The sequence below is a fragment of the Colias croceus genome, chromosome 22, assembly GCF_905220415.1.
Source record: "Colias croceus chromosome 22, ilColCroc2.1".
NCBI lineage: Eukaryota > Metazoa > Arthropoda > Insecta > Lepidoptera > Pieridae > Colias > Colias croceus.
The window spans coordinates 7,646,660-7,661,374 of record NC_059558.1 but is presented as its reverse complement, the minus strand read 5'-3'; the positions used below and the strand labels follow the sequence as shown (position 1 = coordinate 7,661,374).

Sequence of the window (14,715 nt, the reverse complement as noted above, 5' to 3'; positions counted from 1 at the left end):
CATGTCATAATACATTTTCATAGTTAAATACATATAAATATTTAATTACATGAAAAAGTATATCAATTGGTTCAACAATTAATCTCCTCGATAATTATCTACCAATTTTGAATTCCTTTATACATTTGAATGAATACCCCTTTATGAACATTTATGCACGATTTTATCCTAAACATATCGCATTTCGTTTAAATATTATAATTACCAGTTTCCCTACTTGGATTATAAAACAGTCAGTAATACATATGTTAAGTTTTTAAAACAAAATGCGTTGTGAAGATGTTTACCGGACATTGAAAACTGAGTCATAGATTAAGGAATCAAGATAAGGGCTTTCAAATTTATCATTGGCTATCAGTGATTATGATGATCATTAATATTATGACATGTATTTATGACATAATAATATCAATATTTATGATTGGTCATGTCATTGATATTATGACGGGCTATTTGTAGTCTTATATTTCAGCGCTTAAAAACAGTAATTTCCCAAATTATCATTGTATTAATCTTAGAAATATTATCATCAATTCGATTTTATTTAGGTCCGTAACCTTACGTATAAAACATTTTTGATCAACTTACCTTCAAAATGTAACCCACGTTACATAACACCCAACAAATTAAGAAAATTAGAAAATCTTTTAGACCGTATACAAAAAAGAACCCAAATATTATTATAAAATGTAGAAACTTCGATCAGTTTTCAATGTCCCCCGCTCCTTCACCCCGATATTCTGTCCCAGGGCTGGTAAGTCCCACGTCAGGGCCGCTGCGGGGACCGCAGGCCAGCTTCGTCTCAGGCACGCCTGGGGGCAGATTGGCTAGCTGGATTATAGGTAAAATTCCAAATTTATCGCTAAATGTTGCCCAGGCAATTATTATTTCAAATGCCCAAAATGCTTACTAATTTTACAGACGCACTTTTCTAAACTTATAGATAAAACTACCACCCAATAATTTTTCCAAATACCCAAATTGCTTTCAACTAATACATAATATTAATTTGACGCACATTTGAGAAATACGACTGATCAAAAAAATGCGGTAAGGTTTGGGCTGTGCGTTGATAGATCACTAGTAATCAATTCAGGGATGGAGAATTTTAAATTTCGCTTGCTTGCTTGAAAAACTTACAACAACTTTGTGGTTTAATGATTAGAAATTATGGAAAAAACAGATTGTACTTCTCTAAAAAGTTACTGCTTAACATTTAATAAATTGTTTAAAATAAAGTTTATAATACATTGACTGCTTTTCCACCTGACATGCAATTAAACTGTAACTTGTGTTGAGAATGTTCTTTTTGCTTTAATAAGAATAACTGCATGCACATCCCCGCTATAACTCCATTTTTTGTATTTACTCAAACAGACTATACTACTCTGATACTACATTTATAGCAATAAATTATAGTAACACAACTGAACATAAGAATTATGTAAACTATCACCACCACAGAGAACACACAACAAAAAACATTACATACCTAAATACGAAATTACAATTTACATACAAAATAGCAAAAAATGCAACACTACCCTTCATTTTTCCTAACTCCTAACAGTCCTAACGTACTAACTACCACACAACTATCAATAACCCGCCTTGCATTTATTATTACGTATACAATAGCCATTGAAAATTGAACTCTATTTCTAAGCAATAAAGTCGATTCCAGAATCAGGTGGGCCCCTCGACAATGTGTCCCGGGAGCTCGGACAAGCGCAACTATCAGTGCAGCAGTTGCAGCGGCTATTGGATACGCTCGAGCTGCAGCAGCAGACGCACCATGATACTGATGTGAGTACTTCGATGGAAGCTTCTAGAAGGATATCGTGTGTGTGTGTGTGTGAACTGGTCGTTATTGGTGAATATAGAACCTTCCAGACTTGATACGCTGGACTTCTGCAAAATGAATTGTATTTGAATAGAATTTGAATTGAATTGAAATGGAATATGAATTCAATTTGAATTTGTGGATATTACTAGAAGTAAATCGTGTGTGTGTGTGTCTGTGGGTGAGTTTTGTGTGTGTGTGTGAAAGTGAAATTTGTTTGTTTTCATGAGAAATTATAGTGATTTATTATTCTCAAATCATGAAATTTTTGTATAATTTCATTATTTTATTACATTCATAGTGGTTTGAATGAAGAGAATTGTTATCTTTTTATTTATTTTCATAATTTCTATCATCTTTTCGCAGATTTTTGGGCTAAATGTTTATATTAACAGTACTATATCAAATGAACCATAGATGACTTTTAAATAAAGTTTTACCATACAAAAATAAACATATTTTTCAGATGAACAAAATTGCTCCAGTGGAAGTCGATGTGTTGTGATCGTTGAAAGGATGTTCTAAATTTAAAAGTTAATATATTCTTTTCATTTTTAAATAATCCAGATTAATTTGTTTTTATTGACCATAGATTAAGTTATAATTTATATAAACTGTTGACAACAATAAGATATATTTGAGTAAGTGTAGTAGTACGATTTCTTATCGTAAAGTACCTATAGATTAGTCTATAGGGACTATTTTCGCTTGCAAAACCAATGTTATATTTTTTTGGTTTTTATGGCATTCAAATGCTTTATAAATATAAATTTATAAAGAATAGAAAAAATTCGATCACGAGGCGGGACTCGAACCCGCATCCTTCGCGCCATTCCGGGGCGGATGCCTAACCAACTCAGCCACTCGTGACCCGCCCGAGTAATCGAATTTATTCTATCCTTTCAGTTTTATGTGTCTAAAGGGACACACCGCGCGCCATCTATTGAGATGATTTAACAACCATCACAACCAATATGAAGCACTTTTCAGTGAATACAATATTGTAACGATGGAACATAATATACAATATAAATTCAAGAAAAGGTCGTGTTCCATCGTTACAATATTGTATTCACTGAAAAGTGCTTCATATTGGTTGTGATGGTTGTTAAATCATCTCAATAGATGGCGCGCGGTGTGTCCCTTTAGACACATAAAACTGAAAGGATAGAATAAATTCGATTACTCGGGCGGGTCACGAGTGGCTGAGTTGGTTAGGCATCCGCCCCGGAATGGCGCGAAGGATGCGGGTTCGAGTCCCGCCTCGTGATCGAATTTTTTCTATTCTTTATAAATTTATAAAACCAATGTTATTTTCACTGTAGTTGATATTAAAAGTGGGTTTTATAGACATTCTTATTTGAACCTTATCGTTGATAATAATCTTTGTATTTTAAAATATGTATTATACAAAAAGAATGAAATGAAAAATATTATACAAAAATATTATACAAAAATATTATACAAAAAAAATGATTTGTTTATTTTATTAAAGGTTTCAATAGAGGGCGCTTCGCCGAACGTCAAAAAGGACAGACGCAAATTCGGCTTACGGAAAAAGAAATCAAACAGCAAATGCACTTCCGTTGAGATGGGACAGCATTATATAGACCCATCTAGTTCTCATATGGTGAGTTTCTAAAGGTATTAAATACAATGCCATTCATTAATAAGGCTGGCTACTCACGAACCTGCCGCAGGGGCAATATTGGAACAATCTCGGTTGGTCTGAGGTCGGAGCAATTTCTGTTGTTCTCTAAATTGCCCCTGCTTGCCTTTACACATCACAATTAAGGAGCCAATTAAAGGTCCAAAACTGCTCCTGCTGCAGGTACGTGAGAAGCCGTTTTAAGTCATTTTCTTTTATTTCTAGTCGACTGACGAAGATTCAAGTTTTATAGTTGTAATGGTCGCCTAATATTAAAACATGTCTTTTTGTGTTTTATGTTGTAGTTCTGGAGGTAGTTAAATACTTATAGACGTAAAAAAAACCCTTTTCTTTCATAATCAATAGCTAAGCGACTTTTTCTTTCTAATTTGGCACGCTTTATTAAAAACTTTAATACTTTAATTGTCTTTCGCTGCTTGTTTCTTTTTATTATGTTTTATTCTATTTCCGAGTTTGATAATTTGGATTTTTTTACATTAAATACTTTAATTACCTTATTTAAATACCTTATTTATTTTCTTCTTACTTTTCCCACAGATAAACGGAAAATGTAAAATAATTTATTTTTCCATATTCCAGGCCTTATCAACATTAACAGCCCCCCCTTCCCCTGGAGGAGTTTCGTCTTCTGTACCCAATTCCGCCGCGTCTCTGCCTATAGGTAAATATTTATATAAAATAGATTGTCTGTGTGTTCGTCCGTGTTGTATATAAATGTGTAGACGCTTTTGTGTTTAATCGGTGTGGAGAATGGATATAATTAACTATATATGTAAAATAATTCTTATTTAAAGCTATGATCTAAGCTTGTTTCAGTAGTAAATGAAAGATACCTATACGAAAGAGACTGGTATAGGCCAGATATTTTTTTTTCTACAGTTATGAATAGTTAAATGTCTAAATGCGTCTGTAATTTGGATATTTAAAAATAAATAATGCTTCTATACTTATTTTCCTTTGAGTATATAGTAGTTTCAAATTGTGCTCAATGTGATGTTGTTTATATGGTTCTTAGTCCATTCTTTATTTCCGTGGGTTATAAAAGTAATAGATCCTATTTCTTACAAAATATTTATTTTTTTGTATACCCACAATTCCATAAAATAAACTTTTACAACCCACAACATGAGTGTGACTGCGTGTTTGTTTTCTAGTTTAAACGTTGGATGTTCAAAGCACCACAAAATCAACTTGTCAAGATGTGTGCAAGTCCTAGTGTTAGATCATGTTATTACCTATTTGTTTTTATTTATTTTTAAAATTTATTTATTTGTTTTTCAAATTAAACTCTACCTAGACGTGTTTGTGTTTTAATGTAGACTTTAATGTTGGGAATTGTGCCGTCAAGGATTGTACGAAATGGGTAAGTCCGCCATCTTGTTGTTGACACAAAATGGCGTCTCATGCACGGTAGCATGGTTGCTATGTAACAATAATGCTTACTGACATTAGTACATGAAATATATAAAATATTAGATGTGCATGTTATTTAAGTGACGATAAATGAAAATAACTAATGAATAATTTTCTATCTTTAATTCCAGCGTTTCTATCTACTTTTCTGGCGTCCACTTTAGTTCGTAAGGTTTTATTTTATTTACATTTTCTCGGTTTTTCACACCTCATACACAGCGAAGTGGTTTCGCGCATGCTTTAGTTTTCAAGGACATGAAATCATACATAAGAAATATGTCGTTGAAATATGAATATCAAATCTCTTAAATTGATTTTTATGATTATTAGATATTAATATGTTAATATAATATTTTAACACATTATTCAATTCTTATTAAGTGCGTTTAAGGTTATTAATACAGCCTAAAAATATCGCAAATACAAGTATAATACGCAAACTATGGGCTTATGCAATACGTACAACTTTTTTTACAACTGTTTTTCCAATATGATCTATATTGTTTAAAAATCTTCACATCTTTTTTTATCATAATTATATTACAACGCTATAAAATATTTATACTAAATGCACTATTTTCCAATTTCAATCACTAAAAGGGTTATCCACCTAGTAGCTTACTATACGATTTGTAACACATATTATTTTGAATTTTAATGACGTTCAAAGTAAATCTCTACAGTTTCCGCGTTATCAAAGATAAGATGGATCTGTTGATTATCTCAATATAACCTCTTATAAAAGCTATTGAAATATAATTCTTATACACTAGAAAATAGAGTTTATTTTTGTCTGTATTGTAGCAAATAATAAATCAATACGATTTTGTTCTCGAAGGAAATTAGTTAAAGTTTTATATCGAAAGGATTCAGTTTTTATAAAAAAAAATTAAAATAAAATCAGTTTTTATGAGTATATTTTGAATAAATTTTGTCCAAAATAATGTCTAGTGATAGTGATGGAATTATAGTGCCTTATGGAAGGACTGTCTTCTTGTGTGTTATGAAATTTCTAAGAGAATATCAAGATTGTGAGAGTGAGTAAAGTTTATTCGACGTTTGTAGACATTTGGTTTAGTTAATGTAAATAATTGCGAAGTATTTATAGTAGGTTATATCAGTAGACTAAAAAGAATATGTTTCCATCGTTAAATTTATATAATACAGGATTATTTATAATAGATAATATCGAATTTTTAAAAATACATAATATTAGTAATATATCTAAAATTAATATATCTAAACTATAATCCATACTATAATATTATAAATGCGAAAGTAACTCTGTCTGTCTGTCTGTCTGTTACTCAATCACGCCTAAACTACTGAACCAATTTGCATGAAATTTGGTATGAAGATATTTTGATACCCCAGAAAGGACATAGGCTACCTTTTATTGCGAAATATGTACCACGGGCGAAGCCGGGGCGGACTACTAGTTAATAATAAAAATATATCTATCAGTATTCCAAACAGTTTGTAATAGTAATAAATGGATATATTTTAGTTAATGTTTATTTATATATAATATATTTAGTCTGTAAATAGAAGATATCTTTAATACATTTTAATTTATTACATGACTAGCTTTACGCCCGCGTCTTCGCCCGCGTTTTCAAAGGAAAACCCGTATAGTTACCGTTCCCGAGGGATTTCCGGAATAAAACCTATCCTATGTGTTAATCCAAGTTACCCTCTATATGTGTGCTAAATTTCATTATAATCGGTTCAGTAGTTTATGCGTGAAAACCATACAAACATACAAACCTTTTCTCTTTATGTATAGATTATCAAATGCATTCACATTAAAGCTTCATTCCAATGATTTATTTTATGCATTGTATATAAAACATTAGTAAAGGTTTTTAAAGTCACGTACTTTTTTATTTATCAAATAGAAACATAAGATGCATGAGCATGGAACAATTATGTTCATTGATTTTATTATTAGGAAAATTTCTTAATCGATGTGAAGAATATATATATAAGGTATTTTCCCAAGTTTTGGGCGACACAAAACACAATTGAGTTTCTCTGTAAATAAAGTTTTATTGTAATTAGTTTACATAGTTCACATTTAGTATTCATTAGTTGAATTTCACATTTAGTATTAACACAAGATCGTACCTGTAAATAAAGAAACAACATTTAATGTTTATAATTGTGTCGTTTCTTAATTAAATCACAATAAAGGATCAATAGTAATTTTATCCACAATGACGAGCGCTTTTTGTGAGATCCATAGATTACCTTCAAGTTTTCTTTACCACAGATTAGACTCAAACATAGAATTATAAATTACTGTTTTGATGTTTCGGTCAGATTGCGCGGGAATTCAAATTAATGAAAAATATATTTTTCATTACATCTCCCTCCCAAAGAGAAAATAATGAGCTTAACATACATACTCTTCAAGTGCAGCCAGGGGCTGGCGTTAGTTTCGAGATGTGGAAAAAATTTGACTCTGACTTCCTATGATCCGTGTTTATCCTGTAAATTGACTTTGATATTTTTTCTAAAATTTTGTAGGGCCCAAGTTTTAATACATCAAGCTTCTTCCTATTAAGTCTGTTTCCATTCTCCACAAAAACGGTATCACCAATTTTGAAGTCTATATGTCTGCGATTTTTATCATAAATTGTCTTGTTGTAATCATGTGATCTGATTGTATTTTCAAGAGCTTTTTTCCTAGCCTGGAACAAATTGTATTCTGTCTTCTCCTGCTTCAGCTCATTTGGTAAAATTGTCACATCTGTGCCATAGAGTAGGTATTTTGGAGCATACCCTGTAACAGTGTGTTCTGTTTCGTTGTAATTTTTTACACAGTTGTGGGCTATAGTTGACCAAGCTATTTTTGTTTCACATTCATTTATCCGGCACCTGATTCTATTGACTAGCGTTTGGTTTAGTCTTTCATTTATGCCATTTGAGAAAGGAGAGTTCACTGCAGTAAAAATTAATAAAATATTCTTTTCGTCCAAAAAATTCTTGAACTCCTTTGAATTGATACCTGGGTACTGGTCTGAGAGTATCAATTCAATCTCATCTGTTTCTGCACAGTTTCTTATCAGTTTGATGAAATCATTTGCGTTTTGAGTGCTTGATGTTAAAATATATGCATACCTAGTAAAGTGGTCTGATAGCAGGTGTAAGTATCTCTTTGTTGATCTAGAACCTCCAAAACCCCCAATGGTATCAATAGAGCATATCTGAAAAGGTTTTGTAGCAGGACCCAAGTGGGACATCAATCCATATTTATTTTGTCCTCTTGATTTATTTTTTAAACATACTATACAATTTTCACAGATACTTTTTATATTTTTTGACATGTTTTCTGCTGTATACACTGAGCTAATCATTCTTTGCATCTGTTTAATTCCTATGTGACCAAGATCTGTATGGACATTTTTCATAAATTCTAAGCTGAATTTCTCCGATATAATTATTTTCTCTTTTTTGTTTACTTTCTTGTAGTAAACATTGTTCCTTATTTGTAACTTATCTTTTCTGCACTGTATATATTCATTTTTTATTTGATCTTTTAAGATGTCTTCTAGTGTTATTGTGTTAACTATTTTTAACTGTTCATCTTGGTTTTCATGGGGTTCGAGGACTGGATTCCTACTCAGGCAATCAGCTTCAGTGTTGTATTTTCCAGGAGAATATTTAATTTGGAAATCATATTGTGATAAATAGTATGACAGATCACCTAATTCTTCGTCTGTTCTTGACCTTATGTTCATATTCTCCAGTGGCTTGTGATCGGAAAAGACAATAAATTTCCTACCTATCAATAGATGTTGCCAATATTTTACACATTCTTTAATTGCAAGACATTCCAGATAAACAGCTTTCTTTCTTTTTTGTACTTGATTCAATTTCTTTGAGAAGTATGCTACTGGTTTCTCTTCGCTGTTTTCTTGTGGTTGTTTTAGGACAGCTCCCACTCCTAGTATACTGGCATCTGTGTATATGTGAATAGGTAAGTTTGGGTCAAAGATTGTTAATATTGGTTGAGAACACAATATTTGTTTCATTTCTTCAAATGTTTTTTGGCACGATTTCGTCCAGTTAAAAGGTTGTCCTTTTCTCAAAAGGTTATGTAATGGTTCTAATTTTATTGCTATATTTGGCACATACTTATGGTAGAAATTTATTTTCCCCAAGAATTGCCTCACATTTTTTTGAGTTTTTGGGGTTGGAAAATCTTTTATTGATACTAAGTTATCTTTCAGTGGCCTGACTGAGTTATTCTGTATTACATGACCCAAGTATTTAACTGAGTCTGTTGCAAACGTGCATTTAGAGAATTTTAGTTTTAAACCTTCACTTTTAATTGCTTGAAATAGTTGTTTTAGGTGCCTGACATGATCCGAGAAAGATTTTGAGAATAGCAAAATATCATCAATGAAACATACCGTAAACTCTGTGAGCTTGTGCTTCCGTATTATATTACACATTATCCTCTGGAAGATGGCTGGAGAAGTTTTCAATCCGAATGGTAAGCAGGTCCATTGATAGTGACCTTCTTGTGTCACAAATGCAGTTTTGTGTCTATCTGAAACACGCAAAGGTATAGACCAAAATGCTGAATTTAAGTCAAGAGTTGAAAAATAATTGCAATCTCTTGTTTTTATTATGAGGTCCTCAATAAGAGGAAATGGCTGTGATTGAGGTACCACTATTTTATTTAAGTCACGAAAATCTATGCACAATCTTGATCGTTTGTTTTCATCTCTTTTAAATGCTAATGTGACTGGTGCTGCGAATGGGCTATATGATTCTTCTATAATATTTTTTTCTAATAATTTTGCTACCTGGTTCTCAATTTCTTTTTTGTCTTCCATTGTGCAACGGTATGGCCTTTTACTGCAATATTTTTCTACTAGCAGATCAATGTGTGCTTCATAATCAGTTACCTTTCCTATGTCATATTTGTCCTTTGCGAACACTGTTTTATTTTTGGATATTAATTCATCAATCAAAGCCTTTTCCAGATAGTCCAGATGGTTAATACAAATTTTGAAGTTTTCTTCACTGAAGTCTTCGTTGAAGTTTACTAAATTTTCGGATTTTATTTTCTTAAAATCCGTATTTCTTTTATTTGATTCCTTAGAAACAATTTCATTTCTTTGTATTGGTATTTTCTGGCTAATTTCCAAGTTTTCATTTTGAACTAGATAAAATTCCTTTATGCAGTCTAGTCCCACTAAAAAATCATAATCAAAATTTTCTTTGTCTATTACAAAAACATTCATTTTTTTTTTCAAATCAAATATGCCAACATCAAGAGTAATTATTCCATTTGCCTTCTTAACGCCATTAATCGTTTTTAAATTTGTCTTGTTGGAGAGACCGGTATCCTCATTCTTTATCTTTAATAATTTTGAGTTTATCAATGAGACATTAGACCCCGAGTCATAGATTCCGAATACTTCAATATTTTCATTGAGTACTAATTTTATTTTGATCAATGGCGGCACTATTAGTTTTTTTGGTCTTCACACTGTAATTCACATTCTAATTCTGAATTGTTTATAAGTTTTATTTGCTTTTTATCCTTTTCAATATTTGTCTTTTGTTTAAACCAACAGGAATCTTCTGAATGAAAGCGTATGCCTTTTTTTAATTTTTCACATATACTGCATTTTTCTTTAATTGGCTTTAAATCCTCTTTTTTCTTGAAGATATTTTTTTTCTTTGTGACCAGATGTTCTAATTTGCCTAGTTCATTGAATAAATTGCTTGTATGTAAAATTTCTTCTTTGTTAATTTTATCTGTTATAAAATCTGGTAAGCCTGCAGCAATTATATCAATTAGGGTGCCTTCATCCATTGTTTTCCTTATCTCGAGTAAAAGTTTTTCCTTTTTCACTGCATACTCTAGTAAAGATCCTGATTGATACTTGAACGATAAAGCATACTTGCTAGATGTCCAACCTTTATTGGCATAAGTTTGCAAGAAACTTGATTTCCATTTTGACCATTCGGAGTGTAGACTTAACTTTATCATCATGGAAGAATACCAATCAGTGCATGATTTTTCTAAAAATAGTCGGAAGATTTCAATTTTTTCTTCATCTTTTATTATGTCAAACCTTGTACATTCTTTTTCAAATACATTCATCCACTCATATGCACTTGAGTTTCTTCCGTCAAACTTTTCAATAACAAATCTCTCGGCTAACTTTTTTACACTTTGTTTTTCTTTGTTCTGTTGATCTTCAACTAATTTTTCTAAAATTTTTATTACAGGATCTTCAGAATACTTTTTACTCTCAAAAGATAATTGTTCTTGGGTACTTTCCTCTAGAAATTGGTCCTGGAAAATCATGTTGCCGTCCTCATCAACATATGTTTTTAAAATATCCTCTGTAGTTTTTATCCAAACATTTCTGGTTTGATATCGTTTTTTTAATGTATTTTTCACAGTGGTGAAGCTTTTCGAGGCTAAGATATGTTTATGAAACGATATTGTTTGATATTCTTCAGGGATTAAGTAGACTTTGTCATCTTGCGTGGCAATTGAGGTTATGGCAATAAAGTTTGACTTTCCATCTGTTGTTGGTTTTACTTGGAACATAAATTTTAATTTTTCCATCTTCTTACAATAAATGTTGTTTTATAAGGTATTTTCCCAAGTTTTGGGCGACACAAAACACAATTGAGTTTCTCTGTAAATAAAGTTTTATTGTAATTAGTTTACATAGTTCACATTTAGTATTCATTAGTTGAATTTCACATTTAGTATTAACACAAGATCGTACCTGTAAATAAAGAAACAACATTTAATGTTTATAATTGTGTCGTTTCTTAATTAAATCACAATAAAGGATCAATAGTAATTTTATCCACAATGACGAGCGCTTTTTGTGAGATCCATAGATTACCTTCAAGTTTTCTTTACCACAGATTAGACTCAAACATAGAATTATAAATTACTGTTTTGATGTTTCGGTCAGATTGCGCGGGAATTCAAATTAATGAAAAATATATTTTTCATTACATATATTTACTTTCATAATAATGAATTTACTTCAAAAGAGGTAGGATTGTCTCAATAAGGTACTTTATGAACATATTAAACTGTAGTTAACTGTGTCATTTAGGTATTTTATAAATTTTAATTCATACTACATCCCTTTTTAGGTATTTAATATTACAAATAAAATAACCTATTCCCTAACCTTAAAATGATAGGTAATCATATGCTACAAGGAATCGACGAGTATATTTTATTAAAAATAGGTCCAATTAGTTAGTAATATTTTATTAAACTAATAAATACCTACTACACTACTAGACCAGATAAAAACAAGATCTATGTCTGGTCAAAGGTATCTTTAAATAATATAATATTCACTACTAAATTATATAGGTTTAGAGACATTTATTTAGTACTAGCTTCCGCCCGCGACTCCGTCCGCGCGGATGTCGGTCTTCGCGTGGATGGTTTATTTATCCATTTTGAGTATCATAAATATCTATTGGACCCAATTCCCAAATACGGCTAGGCCTATAATAATACGCAACGTGTGTTCGCGGTTCTACGGAACAACGTCTATAGATAAAACTGAAAAATTAAGATTATTTTTTTTCTACGTATTTTTCCAGGATAAAAAGTATCCTATTTTACGCCCAGGATAATAAGGTTTAATTATACCAAGTTTCATCGAAATCGAACCGCTAGTTTTCACGTGATGCCTTCACATACAGACAGACAGACAGACAGACAGACAAAAATTTTTTTAATCACATATTTGGGTTTGGTATCGATCCAGTAACACCCCCTGCTATTTATTTTTTCAATATTTTCAATGTACAGAATTGACCCTTCTACAGATTTATTATATGTATAGATATAGATGTATAACTTTAGTTTTGCCTACTACCGTCAAAAAAGCAATTTTTATATCCCCATAATAAATTTCCAGCATGTGCAGCAACCAGACCTCAATCGCTACCAGGTGCAGAAGTCCTGAACGCAGCTCCGGCCAGTCTGACCAGTCTGACGCCAGACCACCAGCTGCGGGAGGACTTCACCATGCTGGCCAAGGACCTGGTCACCAGCTTGAAGAGTATTGTTGCTACACTGGTGAGGAATTGTCAACTGTAATATTTAAAAGTTCAAATGCTTTATAAATAAGAGCAATTTTTAAGCTTATTGCATAGCTTCTATCGCGGGCCTTGAGCGCGGGGACCGAATCGAGAGATTCCGTAACGAAAAAACCTCACGCTCCCCACTCCGACGGGCGGAGGTGTGGCTTGAAGGCATAGCATGCAATAGATTTACCGCGGCAATCCCCGAGTGCCACACGTCTTTTTTGTTTAAGTTTTTGTTAGGCACAATCTTATGGACAGAAAATATGAAAAAGGGGCAATAGGGTATAACAACGTCTGTTTGAAAAACCTATACATTCCTCTCAAATTTTATACACAACGTCTCCGAGTAGCAAAGGAATCGGCAAATTCTATAGCTTTCTAGACCCTTTTTATTGGGTTATTTTTAAATGAAAACCTATACAGGGTGTCCCACTGTTGGTATACTAAGCTCAAAGGAGGTTATAGTTTTGCATACGCTGAGTACGTAAAAAATACTTATAAAATTCCAGACGCATATTCTTAAAACTCGTATGTTGTACATCCATAACAAGCAACCCGCCCAACTTTGCCACTAGCACGTGAGCTATCGTTTAAGATTATGTTTTCATAGAGAAAATGCTCACATTAGAGAAGTGGTATATGCCGGCTGCGCGAAGCTAGAGAAGAAAACATGGATTTTCAGGAAAAATTTAACAAAAAAATTTTGACGTTATTTTGTTGTTTAATTTTTTTTTTACGTGATCAGTGTATGCAAAACTACAAGGCCCTTCGCGCTTAGTATACCAATAGTGGGACACCCTGTATAGGTTTTCATTTAAAAATAACCCAATAAAAAGGGTCTAGAAAGCTATAGAATTTGCCGATTCCTTTGCTACTCGGAGACGTTGTGTATAAAATTTGAGAGGAATGTATAGGTTTTTTAAAAAACTAGCTTCCCAACACAGGTATGTGAACGAGGCCGTCTCCGAGCGGCCATGGAAGCGGCGGACACTACAACCACGCCCAGTGGAGTTGTAGCGGCGTTACGTACGAACCTCTCCACTGCGTTACAACAGAATTCTGGTGAGAGATATAACAACCACTATTTCTTTATAACTCTATTAAAGATGGCTAGGTATTTAATATTGTTTCCCAAGTTATTCAAACACCTTGGTGTGGCATTTAGATCAAGGTGCTAAATTTCGACTTCTATATGCTTTGATGGTTACATAAGAGATGGCCAAGAATTTAATATTTATTCAAAGTTTTTTAAATGCTTTTTGATGGTGACAACTAGACGGACGTTTGGATCTAGGTGTCCGATTTTGATGTTAATGTTAATTCGAAATGAAGTTGTCTTCTAATAGTTATATTAAAGTTTTGAACAGATTGTTAAAATGATGTGAGCTACTAATGATGTTCGTATTGTTTTGTTTTAAAAACTGCATGATCAGTTTTGCCGTAAGAACGCCATAGCCTATATATCCTAGCATATATTCAATTTAGCTGAAATGGCCTGTTGTATTTAACCAAATACACTCTTACACACACACATACTTACACTACAAATATAGCATAGTAAAAAGAGAGAAGTAGGTTATCTTAGAACAAAGGTAGATCGCGGCGTTTGTATGTAGTGCTTAGCCACGCCCCCCGTTCATGTACGTACGCAAGCTTGACACACGCACACAACGCCGCTCGGTTCCTT

General features: G+C 32.4%; 1 protein-coding gene across 6 annotated transcripts in view; it reads left to right on the top strand.

The window, feature by feature from the left end:
• Positions 1–14,715, top strand: part of LOC123702005 (oxysterol-binding protein-related protein 3-like) — a 62,692-nt gene that overhangs the window by 30,167 nt on the left and 17,810 nt on the right. For 4 of the 6 annotated variants that reach the window (XM_045649640.1, XM_045649641.1, XM_045649639.1 and 1 more), the window contains 7 exons: positions 750–842; positions 1,685–1,806; positions 3,339–3,473; positions 4,092–4,173; positions 5,057–5,092; positions 12,860–13,020; positions 13,973–14,090. In XM_045649640.1, the coding sequence (XP_045505596.1) occupies positions 750–842; positions 1,685–1,806; positions 3,339–3,473; positions 4,092–4,173; positions 5,057–5,092; positions 12,860–13,020; positions 13,973–14,090 (747 nt within the window). The remainder of the gene's footprint in view (positions 1–749; positions 843–1,684; positions 1,807–3,338; positions 3,474–4,091; positions 4,174–5,056; positions 5,093–12,859; positions 13,021–13,972; positions 14,091–14,715) is intronic. The other 2 variants (XM_045649642.1, XM_045649638.1) reach the window with 2 other exon arrangements.